The following is a 16,892-nucleotide window of genomic DNA, read 5'->3' on the forward strand; positions in this document are numbered from 1 at the left end:
AATCATCTCTAATTGAGGTCAGTATTATGATAATGAAGTTGAACAATACTACTATATCTCAAATTGAGGTCGGCACTTAGAATACTACTATAATGTAATTGAATAGTTCTGCAACAATATTTTTGAGAATGTCGGAAAATAACTATTTCTGCACTCATAGAATCATGTATTTTAGCCACATTGAGTATTTAATATCATCATCAAGTTTGAATTGCACAGTAGAAAATACAAAAATGTTTTGGAAATGCATATTAAATACTGTATAAATAATTTGACATAACTGTACAACAAAGATAACTAACTTAACTTTAATCGATTAAATAGCTAAGTTGTCGTTTGACATTTTACTCTATGTAAAAGACATGAAGAAAGATGATACTGAATGTTGTGTAAGCTTTATCACTTTGCATTCATGGTAGTTATTGTGCACAGAGACATAATGCCAAGAACTAGATGTTGCTCATCTATATTTACAGTCCTATCCTAAGAAAAAGTATTCACCCATGGAACTAATTAGGTACCAACTGGGAATCAATTTAGATTTGTCAAAGCCAAATCTAAATCTACAACACTCCACACAATTTAACTATTTTTTTAGAGATAATGGATTGATGTTTTAGTTAAATTATGACAGCAGAGTGTGTTTCATGGGTTGGTTCTTTAATTGAATGGTATTTTATCTGTATTCTCTTATGCAGCTTATTAATTATGTATCTTGAGCAGTCGAAGTCATTTTTTACTTATATGGGATTATGCCACTTTCTGTTTTCAATTTTGTTTTCCACATTACAGTATCAGCCCAAATGAGCAGGTAGAATAGCAAGCTTTGCAACTGTTGCCCAATTAAGATATCAGGAAGGACTTGTCCCTTATCATTGTCCAACTGAGGTAGTCAACTAATAAGAAATGGACTAATAACTTTACATCTAAATAATTTCAACAGAAATTCGCCCTCATGGTTCCTTTCATTATCTGACTTTCTTTTGGCAATCTTTTCTCCTCTTCTAAAATTTGATAGGTTTTAAATACAAACTGGATCTTAGTAGCATATTTCTTACATGGCAATAGCATGAATTTCACCTTTATCCACTACATGAATTAATTTACATTGAATATATTTTTGCAAGTATATAAAATATTTTTAAGCAGTCTGAATATTTGAGATACTTTTAGGCAGCTAAAGCCATGTATGAAGCAGTCTAAAAGCTAAACACAGACCAGAATATTTGTGAAATATAAAGCCTCACAATATGGGCGAGATGTTTCAAAATTTTTGCAAGATTTAAAATCATAGAAGAAATATTGGAGGTTGGTCACTTTCTTGAGGTTGACCCCCTACAAGATGAAAAAATAAGTTAAAACAAAGAGGAAAACATGGTATATTAGAGTCAAAAGTTATAGTCATACCCAGCTTTCGAAGATTTAGATTTTAGTTGGTGCATATTTCTGAAGTAGAGAGAGAATGGAGCGCTGCTGTTGCTTTTTTCAAACTGGAAAATAGATAATTACATGAGTCGATGTATAATTTTGTAGAACAAAGAAATGAAGAAAATATATAATTGTAAAATACAAGAGGTCTGTTCATTTCATCCATGAAGGGATAACTTACAATGGGAACCAAAGATTCCAAATATAACAACTGAAAATATCTAACTACATGACGGAATATATAACTGCATAATAGAAGAGCATAAAAGTTCATTTAATCTATCAACAGGTCATAATACATAGCAAACGTGTAATGTCAAGTATAACAAACTGGAAAATAGATAATTACAAAAAAACAATGACATAATATAGCAATAAAAATATTCATTTCATCCATGAAATGACAACTATATATAGGAAACCAATCATTTCAAGTATAAGAAACTGAAAAGCAAATAACCATATAAGGTTCATGATACAATTCCAATATAGAATAACAGGACCTCATTTCATCCAAGAAAGCTCAAGATACATATGAAACCATTTATTCGAAGTTCAAATTTCCCCTCGCCAGAATTCACTCGTTTATTATTTAGTCAAAACATGGAGAGAGAGAGAGAGAGATATGTATAGAGCAGCTGACCTGAAGGAATGACTCAGTAGAAACTTGATCACCTGGAGAAAAGGAGACTTCATTCCTTTTTCTCTCCACAAAGTCCCGATTATTTTCAATCTGCATCCCAGGGTAATTACAAAGCATATTAAATACATAAAATTTTCCAAATGAGGAAACCCAGTCTGCACAAAAATTCAAATGTTTAACATTTATTCCCAGTTCTAAGATATGAAACTTAGCTCCGTCTCTCCTCTCTTCTCCAAGAATATGAAGGGAGATTTTAGTAAACAAGGAGTTGGCCGAATTTTTAGTAAACTGTAATTGCAGATTTTATTCGTCCTCCTAAACAAGAAATTCAAGAAAATAAAAAAGCATACCAAAGACTTTTTTTTTAGTAAAAGAGGAAACCCAGTCAACCCAACGATTGATTTTTTTTCTAGTCTATTCCGATTCCAAGATATAAAGAGTTACGCCAGACAAACACAAAGGAAGATTTTTAGGAAGAATAAAGGATTGTCTGAAGGATTTCAAGCAAGATAGATGCAGGTTTTATTCGTTCTCTGGACAAGAAACAAAAATAATTGCTCGTAATGCAAAAAAAGTGAGAATACCACAATTCATGAAATATGTGAGCACAACTGGGAAATCATTAGCATCCGAACATAAGGTCAAACATGAATTAAAAAGATTAAGGAGGAAATTGTGTATTATTTTGAGAATAACATTTTATTCTGCATCATAATATGCCAGAATAGGGTTTGGCATCATAATATGATGACGATGATGAAAAATCTTCGCCATCATCGTCCAAATGTTAATGACGAATTAGACCAAGTCAAACATGGTTGGCAAAGAAGATGATAAATTCCTGATCTTTTTCTTTAAAAAAGGTGAATTCCTTAACAAACATGAGAAGATAGGAGGTTTCTCAGTGTAGTGTTAGTACGCCACAGATGGCAATGACGAGGATGATGACAAAGTTATCAATGGTATCTTTGTCATTCCACTGGAGTGGAGAATTTATCATTGTCTACCCATAATACATGGACGAGGACAACGATGATGATGATGAATTCATCATTGCCCACCAACCTTATGCCAGAACAGACTAGCAAGAGAGAATCACACAAAAGATGATGCTTCTGGTATACAGAATTTGATGAGGGCAAGTTATATAGTAAACAGGAGAAATTGTGCACCTGGTCAATTAATCGCTTAACTATCCGTCGATGGCTATCAACCGTAGACTCTTGGATGAACTTCTTCATGACAATAAGGGGGATGGCCACCAATTCGGGAAAAGAGATACAGCAGCTCCACTGCGCGAAGTGAATTGAAAGCTGCTCCACAGCAGATAGGATACACTGCTCTTGAAACTGGGAAGACTTCAGTAGTTGCTTCGGTACCTTGGAAGATGATAAAATAATGAACGTAAGTATAAAATTGAAGGACAATCAATTGATTAGAAATGAGATTCAAGAAATAAAACTTTATCCTATGGCACTAACAAAAGATGATGCCTATGCAAATCCTATTGCAGGAGTCAGGCCCAAAAATCACCATAATACAGGGTTGAACGATGATGACGGTTTTGTCACCTTTATTGCATCCATGTTAGGGCTAGGATAAACGATGGTCATGATGATGATTCATAATCAACCGGTGAATGACAATGACAATGATGTTTCTTGGAAACCGGATGACAATGAAAATGAAGATTCGCCATTGTCATCATTGTTGCCATAATTATTGATGGTGCCAAACTAGGGTTGGAGTTTGATAATGAATTCCTCGTCATCATTCTCATCCCCAAATCTGGTCATTATCATCCGTGTTTGGATGAATGACGATCAAGATGACAATTCATCGTCAACTAATGAATGATGATCATGATGATGAAGAATTCCTCATCATGATAGTCATCCCTAAACCTATTTATTGTCATTATCATCTATGTTTGGATGAGTGAAAATCATGATGACAGTTATCATAAACCGATGAATGATGATGATAAGACAACGATGGCTGTTGGGAACAGATCTCTATAGTAGCCAAATCTTCAAGACCATCTAGCTTCTTGTGTGTACTTTATTCCCGATTTATCACAATAAATATAGAATGTTTCTTTCCATTCATTGTGAGCCACTCATTTCTCTGAAACAAGAGATCAAAGTTATTTTCCTCCTTTTTCCCAAGAAGTGAACGGCAATGATGATGACTACTTATCATCATCACCCACAAGCCATCATTATCGTGGGCACCTGACAAGGGTTGGAGGACAAAGACGAATTCTTCAGAGCCATCGTAGCCTCAAAATCATCATCGTCATCCATTTTTGGGCTTAAACGAATGACAATGACTGTGAAGCTTCCCATCAACCCATGGATAGTAATGAAAACGGTGATGATGATTAGTCATTATCTTTATTCACCTCCAACATTACAATAATACAAGGAAAAATGCAGGCTTTATTAAGACATTAGATGGATTTGGTCAGCAAGAAAAAGATGAAATAACGGAATCTAGGTGCTCCAGCATATGACGAGTTCATCATCTATGAGGGATGATGGTGAGTCATCCTCATCATTGTACTCGATCCTGGCCAGACTAATGAGGACGATATCATCATCTTCATGTTCGATGTCATCCAAGACGCAGACGAATGACATGGACGATGACGACTTGCCATTATCCTCATCGTCCTTGTAGTCTTTTTTCCATGAACTATTGATGGATGAGGATGATGACTCATCATGTCCTCTCATCCTCATCCCACAGTGAAGGCAAACCCAAATGGCCTATTTCAGTTCATACTTTAATATCTCTCACAGATTATTTTAATACACCTTTAAGACAGATGAGAAGTCACAAATTTGTTTCAGTCCAGGCTCTGTATTATCATTTCCCCTGCATTCCACCATTTCGAGCAGCAAATAGACAATCGGAATGAAGACACTGCTGGCACTTGACAGCTGGTTTAGCATTTGGACGCATTTAATTCTCAGAGGAAAATAACGCCGGCCAGGAAAAAGATGAGCTATTCCCATGACAATCTGGATGACTGAATGAAGCAACGAATGAAGATCGTGGTTCCTGATGTTCCTTGATATGAAGTTGATCCATAGGTCTAAAGAGCAGATGTACTGCCAGCTGTGTATTAGATGGAGTTCATCCTGCAACCCACGAAGGAAAGATATTGAGATTACCATCCAAAAATTAGTTTTTTTCAACGCACATTCAAGTGGAGTAGCTACACTCACCAAAAAAACACGAACGCATACAACAGCCAACAGAAAACGGGGAAAGTTGTTGCAACTTTTATATTGTGACTGACATGCAAGAAGCAACAGAAGAAAGGGGAGGCAGTTATCTACAACAGGGCCAAAAAAGGATAATTCGGAACTGTCAGCACAGAGCAAAGGCGTGTGCTGAATCAAGAACATAGCTACCTTTCACAGCCATTTTTCTAAGGGGGGAAGTACGGGGGAGATGTGGGTCAGGTTGACTAGAATTTGTGAGATAGGAGTTGTTTCATGAAGCAGTCCAATAAGATCTTGATAGGGATATTGTTGAAACGTACCTTGAGCTGTTGGAACGAGGAACACGACCCTTGATTTGGGATCGATCAAGAGGCAAGTCCCATGTTAAGATTGCCACTGAGACGAGATGGGGAGGATGCCAGAATGATTGTCGGCGGAGGTAGGGGATGCTGAGATGGACTTTGGGTAGACAAAGGGTACATGAAGGATGGACATCGGGCAAGAGAGGAGATGGAGAACCAACACAATTTAACTGGAAGATGCAGAAATGAAATGATGGAAATGCAACCCCCTACGAAATCACAGAAGAAACCCTCATAAGAGGATGCGGATTGTATCACGGTCATAGTATACCGTGATCGCGCTTTGGAGGGCAGCATCTACGGCAGGGAATTGTATCCCTCCCTCCAACCCCACCCCTCTATATCTCTCTCTATTTTTCTCTCCCTCTCTCTTGCGTCAGCAGTCTAACTATTTCCCAATGGAGTTCAAAATAAAGAATTAGCAACAAAGTTCAGATTATTTAGTCCACATTTTGATATGGACCTCTTGAGAACTTACCAAAAGAAGAAAAGAAGACTCGTGGACTCAGCACGTGCAAGATGATCAGCACGTGTGAGGAGCTTTGAAATAAGGCGGGAACGAGACGATTCAAATGAAGGCCGTCATTCTATAAATAAGAGGAGGAGGAGGCGGGGAGAGGAAGGAAAAAGAAGTTATTCGACTAGCGACGACGGAGATTCTCCTCGCAAGGCTGCCTCGACCGATCCGGCGGGCGGAGCTTCCTCTCCAATCTAGGAGGGTTTTCTAACTTCACTCTTCACTCGGATTTTTGTTCAAGTCTGAACGATTCTCTCTTTCTCTTAAACACGATATCAGTATTCTCTAAGTGTGAACGGTTGAATCAAGAAGATATCTGGTATTCGTTGTTGGAATTTCTAGAGTATTCGTTGTTCGAGATTCGGAGTCTTAAAACATTTTTGGAACTGTACACGTAAATAACAAAAGACAGTAAAGAAGCATACACATTTGCCAGAAAAAAATTAAGAAAATCTAGTGGATGAACGAACCTTGTTCTTTGTTTTTAAACTAGACCGCAAAGCTGCCGCCATTTTTTGCAAAGAAGAAACCACTTTAGGGTACGAGGAATGAAGGTCAGTAGAGAAGAGTTCCACCAAGCAGTCATTAAGATATTTTATCTTATCAAAGCTCGCTGGCTCAACAAACTTGCAACGTGCAACAAATGATTGATGGGTCTCAATCAAGCAGATATCCAGCCACTCAGAGCTTAGATTAGTGCAAATGTCGTGCAGAATGCCATAAGAAGATGCAGATAATTGTTTGTCACCAGTAGCCCAAAAGCGCACAGAGACCTGTATTCACATGAAGATCGTAAGTTCAAAGGAACTAGTACCTTATATTTAACCACGATTAACAAACTGTTCGATGACAACCCTTTAAACAAAAAGGAAACTTAAAATTCATAAGAGGTCCAAAAGAAGACCTTGGTGAGAGAGAGAGAGAGAGGGAGGGGAAAGGGACAATGAAAAAATCAAACACCTTGAAATTCACTCGTCTATGTCAATCGTTTCTCACAAGCAGAGTCATATTACTAATGACATTACTGATAGTAACCAAGAATTTTAGCAAAAATTATGCAGGCAAGACCTTCGTAAGGGAAGAGAGAGGGAAGAGATGAAGAGGCTGGGGTAGAGAGAGAGAGAGGAGGAAGAGACGCAGGGAGAGAAGGAGAGAGAGAGGGAGAGAGATGGGGAGAACGGGAGAAGTGGGAGAGAGAGAGAGAGAGAGAAAAAAAATAGCACCTTGAAATTCACCCATCAGTAGTTTCTGACGAGTAGAGCCAAGAAATTACCAATACCAAACAAGAATTTGGCGAACTTTATTTTTCTTTAACGAAATTTTGGCGAAATTTATGGATCCAAGAAACATAAGTACCTTGATGAATCTCTTGAATAGCACAGGAAACGCAGAGAAAAACAGGATTGAGGGTCTGAGTTTTGATAAAGTATACGCCAGCGTCTGGTTCTCTGTAAGTTGCTTCAAAAGGAAAAGAGAGCTCCTAAGATAAGACTTAATGAGAGGCCTCATCGTCAACCAATTTCGGCAACTACTTAAATTTGACACGCTAACTTTGCTGCTGGATAATCCCAAGAACCCCCGGAAAATACCATCCGCTTCACCAAGGACAGAAGTTAATATCTTTGCATAAACTTCCTTCTTTGCCACTCCCACTGTAGTTAAATCACCACTCTCAGAGTGGCATGCTGCACGAAATGCATTCAGAAGATTAGGAAGAGAAAGCATACTTCCTTCCAAGGTAATCCAACACCAGACATCTATTGTATGCATTGTTAAGCTTTTTCTCTTTGCAGAATTCAGTTCTTCTGCTTCTCCAGTATCATCCTTTCCCCCTACTTCCCCTTCGTCAGATGACTACAGCGATGAAAATAGAGAAACTAGTCAGAATGAGCAATGCAACGCTGCAATAGAGATATATCTAAAAGTTTCCTTCACTCTGATGTCCAATAAATCAACAAAAATAAGGTCCTTATATTCCCGTGAGACAAATGCAATAACTCACTTACAGAATCAAAGTGGGGAATCAAAAAGAAGAAAGCAATGAGGAAGGATGCAACTAGGGATTCTCCCATCACCTCATGAGGAGTGGTGTGGTGCGGGTTTCTTGGGGTGTATGAACGTTTGAATAAAAATATAAAAAGAAAATCAGTACTTTCAATATCTTTACATGACCAAGAGGCCGAAACTGAAAAATGTTTCATCGATAGAGCACAAGAAATAATTACAGTAGAAAGTGTTGGAAATCGCCAGAGAAAAATATGGAGATGGGACGATGGGAGGAGCCCACCACCCTGGGAGCCAAGTCAGATAGATACACCTCAAAAAGCCATTTTTATCACACGTTTTATCTTCCCTATTTATAGAGAGAGGAGAACCTCACGCCCAAAAAATAAAGGCCACAAAGGGTAACATAACTACTTGCTACCCACAAAATCCATCACTCTCCCCTCACTTCCAAAAGGCTCAGCCAGATAGAAAGGGAGGGGCGATCACACATGCGGGCATTCTGCACATGTTACCGGCTTAACAGGTTCTTCTTTATGGGCTATGCAACCAGCACCTTTAAAGAACCGATGATTCACGGATTCTAAGTTGAGGCAAACTGACGGACTTGAATGGGATAAATATTTCTATCTTTCCAAAGAAAGAAAGATGACTCCCTTTTCCCACCTCAAGACCAAGCTGTTTGCAAGAAGATATGTATCAAATTATGTCAGGGAATCAGCTAGCAGTCTCACAATTCGACTAGTAGCTAAGAGTATTCGTTAACAGAGAGCTACAAACAGTCTATGGAAGAGACAAAAACGAATAATGCCATCTTAGACTCTGATTTTATCCAATTTCCACAAGAGGGCAAACATAGAAGGGTTGAAGGGATCAGCGATCAACCTTCATGTGAGATTATTTTTTATGATATTTTTCCAAACAAATCTGGATCTATATTTCGAATTGTATTATCTAAATAAATGCGCTCCACATTGTAGACAGGATCTAACGGAGGGCAGTGTGATATGTGAAACATTTCTATTCTCCATAATAACTGATGAATAACCAACTTCTCCAGATCAAACAATTTTTCAGTTAAAACAGACTCTTTGAAATATCTTGAATATGTTTCTCATTATATCCAACGAAAACTGTGAGTTCTGCTCCCCTCCCAGCACTGCTAAAATCTCTCATATTAGGGTTTCTTTTTCAAAAAAAACGTCTACTATTCAGAAAGCCTATTTTAATAACGTAAAGAAATATTAAGCCCAGAAGCAAAAAATTGAAGTATAACAAAGTTTTGGTTTCATTTAATAGATATCACAACTTACTGTATCTTCAAACTGAAGCTCCTTGAGATTACTTGTATGGCGATCCAAAAATTTTGAGAACTCTGGATCCTGAAAAAGAGAAAAAAAGATGACTCGAAAACTGGAGTCAAGAAACTCTTCCACTAAGAGAAGATTAACAGAAAAGTAACAGTGCATCACTTGATGAAATAAGACGCTGAGGTTCACACTAGCAAAAACAGTAAAACTTGTTTAGCATAAGAAAAAAAACATTGAAATGATCCATTGAATTTGCATGCTGCCAATCCAACAAACGACAGTACTGGGTCTTGAACAAAGACGCACCTTTTTCCTCAATCTATCAATCTTTTCCCTTTTCTTGACAATCTCCTGGAACATTTCATTATTATTTCCAACTCCAACGGGTTGCCCTCCATCATCTGCCACGTCATTAAGACATTTCGAATTACCAACAAAGAAAATAAAAGTTTCCCGAGGAGAAAAAAAAAATTTACCTCCAAACTCTAGATCATCATCACTATCTGAAATATATGGGCATTCCGGATCCTGGGTATTGGGAACATTACCATTTCAGCTCATCTTCTGGTGGAAAAAAAATAAATTTTAACATATGATATATGCCAACCTCAACAAGATAGTCATCACTCTCAGACTCATCTTCTATCGAACTGCCCTCATCCTCGCTTGAGAATGCATCAAAAAAATTTCTGACAATCACTCCACTAGCATCAGAGCCTTCCAGTCTGAGGGTAAAATAAGAAAAGAAGATAAAATGCGAAATTAGTTCAAAACCATATCATTATCCCAATTTTTTTGACCAACTATTCTAAAATAGAACTAGTTATTGCTTCATTAGCATAAATTTATCGTAATTTTTTTTTCAAAAAGAAGAACTTTTTTCTGGACATGATTTACGAAATAAGGCATCTTCTCAATTGAAATAAGAATGTCTTCTTGTAGTGCCGAGTTCTACCTATGACAAAAGTAAAGCACCATTAAAACTGCTGCCATTGATGGTCGGTCAGATCACAAGTACCATTCATCAGATAAAGGCTGACCCCACCAATGATGAATGGCTGGACATTCCTTGTGATGAGCAGGGTTTGAATATTCATTCTGATCAATCCGGCCCATAAAACTGATTGAATCATCTCAACTGACTCACATTTGGATTGAATCAGTCCATCTGATAAGGTCCCTCCACAGACTTATTATGGGAAGAAGAGAAAGAAGCGCCATCACAAACGCAATCTGAGCATAAGGCTGGGCACGAAAAAAATATTTTTTTTTATTCCCAGTAGGATTATATAGATTAATTTGACTTAAACATTATACCAGGAAAACTTTGATTGGACATGACATTTATTCTATTTTTCTTCCATACTGCTTGAATAAAAAACCATCCCTAGTAAAAAATCATGCAAAATGTATTGAAAAACTCCAGCCCTCATGGATTATCTCAAAAGGTGTACTTACGCGTTTTTAGGGACATCAACCTTCAAGTTTTCACCACCTTCAGGGTTGGCCGCGCCGTCTGAATGTAGCACAAACAAGATTTACTGACGAGATACAAGAAATACAAGGCAAAAAATGTATTATTTTAAAGAAAATTAGAAACAACATCATATGCCTCACATGAATGTCACAGATTATAATTACGCAGCTGCCAGAGGGATCAGTTGGACAATCCTTTTTTTATCTACCGTAAACCAAACCAATGAGATTATTTACGGAAGAGCAAATTGATATCGTGAGACGCCAAGGATTCCAATTTTGTGATTTCAGATAATATTCGGCAGATGAAGTTTTCAATCGAACATTACCAAGTCGTCGGCGATATTCATATTGTAAACTCTCGGGGCAAAACTTATACCTTGACTGATGAATTCCGGGACTATAAATGAGAGAAAGCCAATACAATCAATGAAGCAACTGAAAATGAACTTGGTTTCCCAAAATATACCCACCAGAGTTTCTTCCCCTTCTCCTCCGCGAATTCTCGCGCATGGCATTGAACTTTCTCTTCTTGCGGCAAACCGACTGAAGATTCTTCCGGCTAAATTTCCTCGCCCTCTTCCCTAGCTTCCCCATCACTCTCACCAAAAATAAAGAATTTCGCCAACACCCAACTCCTCAACCGCGAACCCAGCAAAATTCCCGAAATGGGTGTGAACCAAAACTCTTTTTTTTCTCAAAATCAGTCGAAAAACCCGAGCTCCGACCCAATTCAAGGATCAAAAGAACTTAAACCGATTCTGGAGATCTAGAACTCGTAGGAAAGCTTGAAATCTGGTGAAATCAAGCCGCTGAGGCGGCGGCTTATCGCCGGAGAAGAGATTTGCGCTGCGAGAAGAAGATTTGGTCAGGGTTTTAAGCTTCTCGTTCCCTCTCGGAGAGGTTTTGTTCTTAGACGGTCGAGCGCCGGTTCATCGTTTCCGGTTCGACCGGGTCGAACCGGTCCACCAGAAATCAATCAATTAGCACTTTGCTAGATTTCCATGCATAATTTCTTTGGATCAATATTCTATTGAACCAATCAACATGGGATTAAAGATAATGAGACAAATGATCAAGAAATTCTATTATTAATAGTGTTTGATTGATGTTGATTGATGTTGATGATGACGATGATGAGAGGATGGTGATGAGTTGTCATTGTCCCCCTCATTCGTCCTTGCCTGGATGATGATGATGACGAAATTGCCTTTGTTGTCATCTCTTGTTCTCGGCAAGATGAGAATGGTGATGAAAAGATCATCATTCAACTTGGGCTGAATGGTGATGACTATGATAATGTTCACATCCTAAACTCAATTAGTATACACTGATGGCAATGATGATGATGACATTTGCCATTGTCTAGGATCACTATATTTTAAAAATCAAGAAATGTGATAATGGGCTTTATTGGGCCGACTCATTTATATTTTGCTCATGTTAGCTCAATTATTAGCAAATGTTGATTTATGGGAATAACTAAAGTTTGTGGAAATATACGAGAAATGGAGAAAATCTAGAAAAACATAATATTGTTATCTTGTGTGATGTCATTCAATTAACTAAGAAACACACAAATTAGGAAGACCTGATAGTGTGATGGGGATGTGAAACTTGATAAATATCAAAATGTGTTAACATGTTCATCACATAGGTCTCAGGGATTTAATCAGATCGTCCGTAACTTCAATCCGATCGAGCACTTGATCGACTGAATCCAGTCCACAATCCTCGAAGATCATTACCCAATTTGGATTATGATCCCACCATTGGTGTGGATTTGATTAGACGGATGAGGCCAATGGTCCTATAAAACCACATAAATTTGCGCTAAGCAACTCTAATCAGATCAGATCAGATTAGTAGATCTAAAACTTAAAATAAATATTTATTTTCCTATTTGATAAAATAAGGGGGAAAACCTTCGTCCATGATGATGACAATTGTGTGTTGGCATGTGGTAGGATTTGTCTTAATGGATCTGGTTTCAGTAAGTCCCAAATCATAGGAGAATAATAATTACAATATTTTAACAAAAACATTTATAATTCCATTGATCACCCTGAAAAAGTCTCATCATGTTTTCACCCTGAAAATAGGTGTCATTCATTTTTTCCAGCATGACAATGCCAATTTCAAATTTGTCATTATCATCTGCACTCTTCACATATTAAACTGCAATATTATAATTTTTCTTCCTTTAGTGAATCCTTATTTTTTTAATCTTATCTACCAATGAAATACCTTTGGCCTAATATATAAGAAATTATTGAACCCATTTCAGTGAGAGGCAAACCAGTTTAATAATAAAGGTTCTCTTTTATAAATTATCTGATAGATTTAAATGTTTGACACAACATTACATCTCGTTTCATCTCTCCTCTTTAATTGAGGATATATCAAAATGTAGACCAGCTTCCTCCCTTCTATTTAATTGTTTTTTTTCTTTTTAATGGTTGATTCTGTTATTTTTCAACATCTTTTGGTTTTGTTTCTTGTTTGGTCTTCTACTTTTTTCCTTGATGGTTAGGATTATCAAATTTTAGATATTATCTTTTATTATAATATGGATTAATATCCCTTCTATTGGCGTTATTAGTTGGACTATTTTTTTTATTTCTATAAATTTTTAAGAATTCAATTAGTATAATCTATGGTTTAAGCTTATCTATATCATAAAGTAGTCAAAATTATGGGAAATACTGAGATTCTGGATTTGATATGGGACAATATATCCTTTTTTTATTCATTCCTATCCAATCAAATAATGAGATTATATTTGAACGGTGAATCTTGTAGAACGAATACAAAAAATGGGATGTATGAATAAATTTTTGGACGTTGAAAAAAAAACCACAAAAAATTCCACATTTCGTGAGAATATGTAATTGACCTAAATATTTTAAAATATCCAACTTTTTGGAATGTTTGAATATGTTTAGAAATATTCAAACAGATGAGTGGTCGATTCCTGATTTTTTTATCTACTCGGATGGATCTTCTTGTTAAATATAGAATAAGCCAAGCCTAGGATCCATTAAGTGAATTTGATCACAATAAATTGAAGCACATTTTGATCAATAAACTTGCTGAAACTATAATCAATCATTTTGAATTTGATTTTATGACTGATGTTTATTCATAAGAGAATATGTGCACCTCAAATCTTTCAAGACAAAAATAAAACAGTAAGTTTCCTTTTTAACCCCTTGCAATACAAATATGCATGCAGAAAATAGCACGAAACCTTAATAATCCAGAAATATCAAAGAAAAATAACCACACAAATTTTTGTGATAGTAGTCTAATAAAATTTCAATGAATGAGCCATGCTTGGGAGGAAGAACGAAATCTCTTACTTTGATGTCGCCTAAGGGTTATCCTAGGTCACTAGACATAAACATGGCTCATGCAAAATTGTGAAAGCTCCTGCTCCTCCAGCATTTTCAGGAGAGCCTACAACCCTCCACTTGTGTTTCAGAAGGCCATCAGGTACAAATGCAAGTTCTTCCAACTAAACCACAGTTTGACAATGGAGGTCAGTTATTTGCTCTTAATTGCCATGACTTATCTCCATGGACTTTTTTACCTTTATGTTGAGTTACTAAACAATGTTAGAGCATTAAGAGATGACTAGTATGTTCCCATCTTCGTGGAGAGATAATGTAATGGTACATCATTGAGGTTGTATTGTAAACTAGTGTGTTCATGTTAATCATTACTTATTTATTTCATGGAGGTTTATTCTGTTGATGTGACAATCAAAATGAATATGTAGACACACATGCAAATATATAGTAATTTATTCATTAGCTTTATCATTTTTTCATAAAACATATATCTGTGTTGGTGCCCGAGTGAATAGTTTGATGATTAAATGGTAATATGCTAAATTAACCGATGTTAGATAGATCAGTACCACATGTGTAGCAATTTCGATGATATGTTTTCAAAGTATAGAGCCTTCAAGCATATCGTCATAAAAACATATATCTGTGTCTTCAAGTGATCCTTAGAAATGTTGTCATAAAAACCATTTTAAAACATTTTATTGTGATTTGGAACAATGTCACATCATGTCTATGTAACAATTCACTTTAATGCATTAATTGTAGGCATGCATTTAGCTGATCAAGCTTCAGATGAAACATATTTTTTACACATATTCACACAAAATTTCTAGAAGAATGTAAATGAGACAAAATGAAAAAAAAATGAAGATCCAATATTCTGTCTAATTTGGCCTATTTCCAAATTTTCATCACGAAGAGTATTCTCCTTCAAGATAGAAAGGCACATACTTAACAAAATAAAATTTAATTCCCTCATCCACAATTATTACATCTGACTTCATGCTACATTAAATATGTCAAATCAGAGGTTCATGTCATAAAATGAACAAATAAGTTGATGCTGAGTTCGTATAAAAATTACTGCCAATTGTGTCATAAACCAACATATCGTTACGACTCTTGGTATATGTATAAACAGATAAAAGCCGATGATTTATGATGATCAATTTGTAAATATATATCAACTGTTGAGATCCACAAGTATTTCATTGAAATTTGTATAACGTAGAATTTCCTAGGGATGGAAATAGTGCCGCCTACTTTTAATAACTTAATCTATGTAGCAAGCACACATGACATTATCCTATTAGGCCATGTTTATATTAATATTTCTTTTGTGGTCCAAACAAGAACTCTAAATAGCACTTTTGGTATTTTCCGATGAGATCAACAAGAGACCTCCCTATTATAACTATAATGCACATACGCAAAAAATTGTGCACATACATTAGAGAAGACATAAATTTGTCTGCCATACAAAGGGACGGCCTTTTGTTTTGGGACGTCAAAAGGTATCAAGATGCCAAGGGCAGGCTGGTTTCTCAATGGGGCAATTCTCAGATGGGATGGTTTCCAAACTAGAAGGTTTTGGGACAAGATGGTTTCGGTACATGACGGTTTCAGACGACCCAAAACAGTATGATGCGAGACAACACAAAGACCATCCCAAAACGCCCTACCATCCCGTCTTGGGCCAGTCTATCATGCACCTTAATTACAACTACTCCCGTCATTAGTGACTATTAAATCTTCATACTAATCGTTATTAATGGAAGAATTGAATTCACTGGCAAGACATCATGCGATGTTGCCCATGCTTGGCCATCATTTTTCATCAGTTGCGCGAGGAGAAGCAGACATCATATACCCTTGCCAACTATGTGGTATGCACTCGCACCCCCTCCCTATACATCATTCGGTAGGACCTTCCTTAGGAGGCTCGTGGCTGCCATCGCATTGAGAGCCTTGGCTTGCCCCCTCTCCGCACACATTGCATCATATCGAATGGTGGCCGTCACAAGTGGCGTATTGCATGGAGTACTAGAGGCGGGAGTGCGCGACCTCTCGCGAACTCCACGATGATATCTAATGATGGTGTGAGGACTGCTTATACTCTATACCCGCGGCCTTCTCTGAGAGCTTCACTAGTATCCCATTTGTATCTTTTCCTTTTTTTGCATCATGGGTGTGGGTGAGTATAGTTTGGGTGTAATTGGAACACTTACGCACGCTTCACACATATAAACACTTACAAATACTTTACTTAACATATAAAACCTCCCCAGGTGACGTCATTTGGATCGGTCTACGGGCACAACCCTTGGCTTGGCCGTAACCAGCATCGTAATTTTTGTCGATAAAAAATAAGAAAAATCATCAAAGTGCTCATTGTCTAGATTTGGTTGGTGTCGGGTGGTCTCTGTTACGGATCTCCCACGTTTCTACAAGAAATGCCCAAGAAAGGTAAACAGACAAGCTTAACTTTGGGCGGGAAAATCGTATATATAAATAAATGTCTTCAAGATAGAAGGTCTTTTGGAGAGCGCCTGGCAGGAGATTCTCC

At 37.0% G+C, this 16,892-nt stretch overlaps 1 protein-coding gene across 1 annotated transcript; it reads right to left on the bottom strand.

Annotated features, from left to right (window-relative positions):
- Positions 1 to 1,213: 1,213 nt before the first annotated feature.
- On the bottom strand, positions 1,214 to 11,836 carry LOC144704543 (Noc2p family). Its single transcript, XM_078576996.1, has 13 exons — positions 11,447 to 11,836; positions 10,956 to 11,013; positions 10,105 to 10,222; positions 9,974 to 10,025; positions 9,804 to 9,898; positions 9,501 to 9,569; positions 7,540 to 8,037; positions 6,654 to 6,956; positions 4,891 to 5,217; positions 3,244 to 3,450; positions 2,072 to 2,161; positions 1,408 to 1,490; positions 1,214 to 1,335 (listed from the first exon to the last, which is right to left on the bottom strand). The coding sequence occupies exons 1-13, from the start codon at positions 11,568 to 11,570 to the stop codon at positions 1,314 to 1,316; spliced, it is 2,046 nt and encodes a 681-aa protein (XP_078433122.1). The 5' UTR covers positions 11,571 to 11,836; the 3' UTR covers positions 1,214 to 1,313.
- Positions 11,837 to 16,892: the final 5,056 nt, after the last annotated feature.

The sequence above is a fragment of the Wolffia australiana genome, chromosome 6, assembly GCF_029677425.1.
Source record: "Wolffia australiana isolate 7733 chromosome 6, ASM2967742v1".
Lineage (NCBI taxonomy): Eukaryota > Viridiplantae > Streptophyta > Magnoliopsida > Alismatales > Araceae > Wolffia > Wolffia australiana.

What these genes read in the sequence shown, in the direction of transcription:
- LOC144704543 (XM_078576996.1), bottom strand. Translation starts at nt 11,570, where the DNA reads ATGGGGAAGCTAGGGAAGAGGGCGAGGAAATTTAGCCGGAAGAATCTT. An exon ending in GTTGATGTCCCTAAAAACGC is followed by an intron (nt 10,223 to 10,955) that starts GTAAGTACACCT and finishes TTTTACCCTCAG; the next exon opens with ACTGGAAGGCTCTGATGCTA. An exon ending in TTGATAGATTGAGGAAAAAG is followed by an intron (nt 9,570 to 9,803) that starts GTGCGTCTTTGT and finishes TCTCTTTTTCAG; the next exon opens with GATCCAGAGTTCTCAAAATT.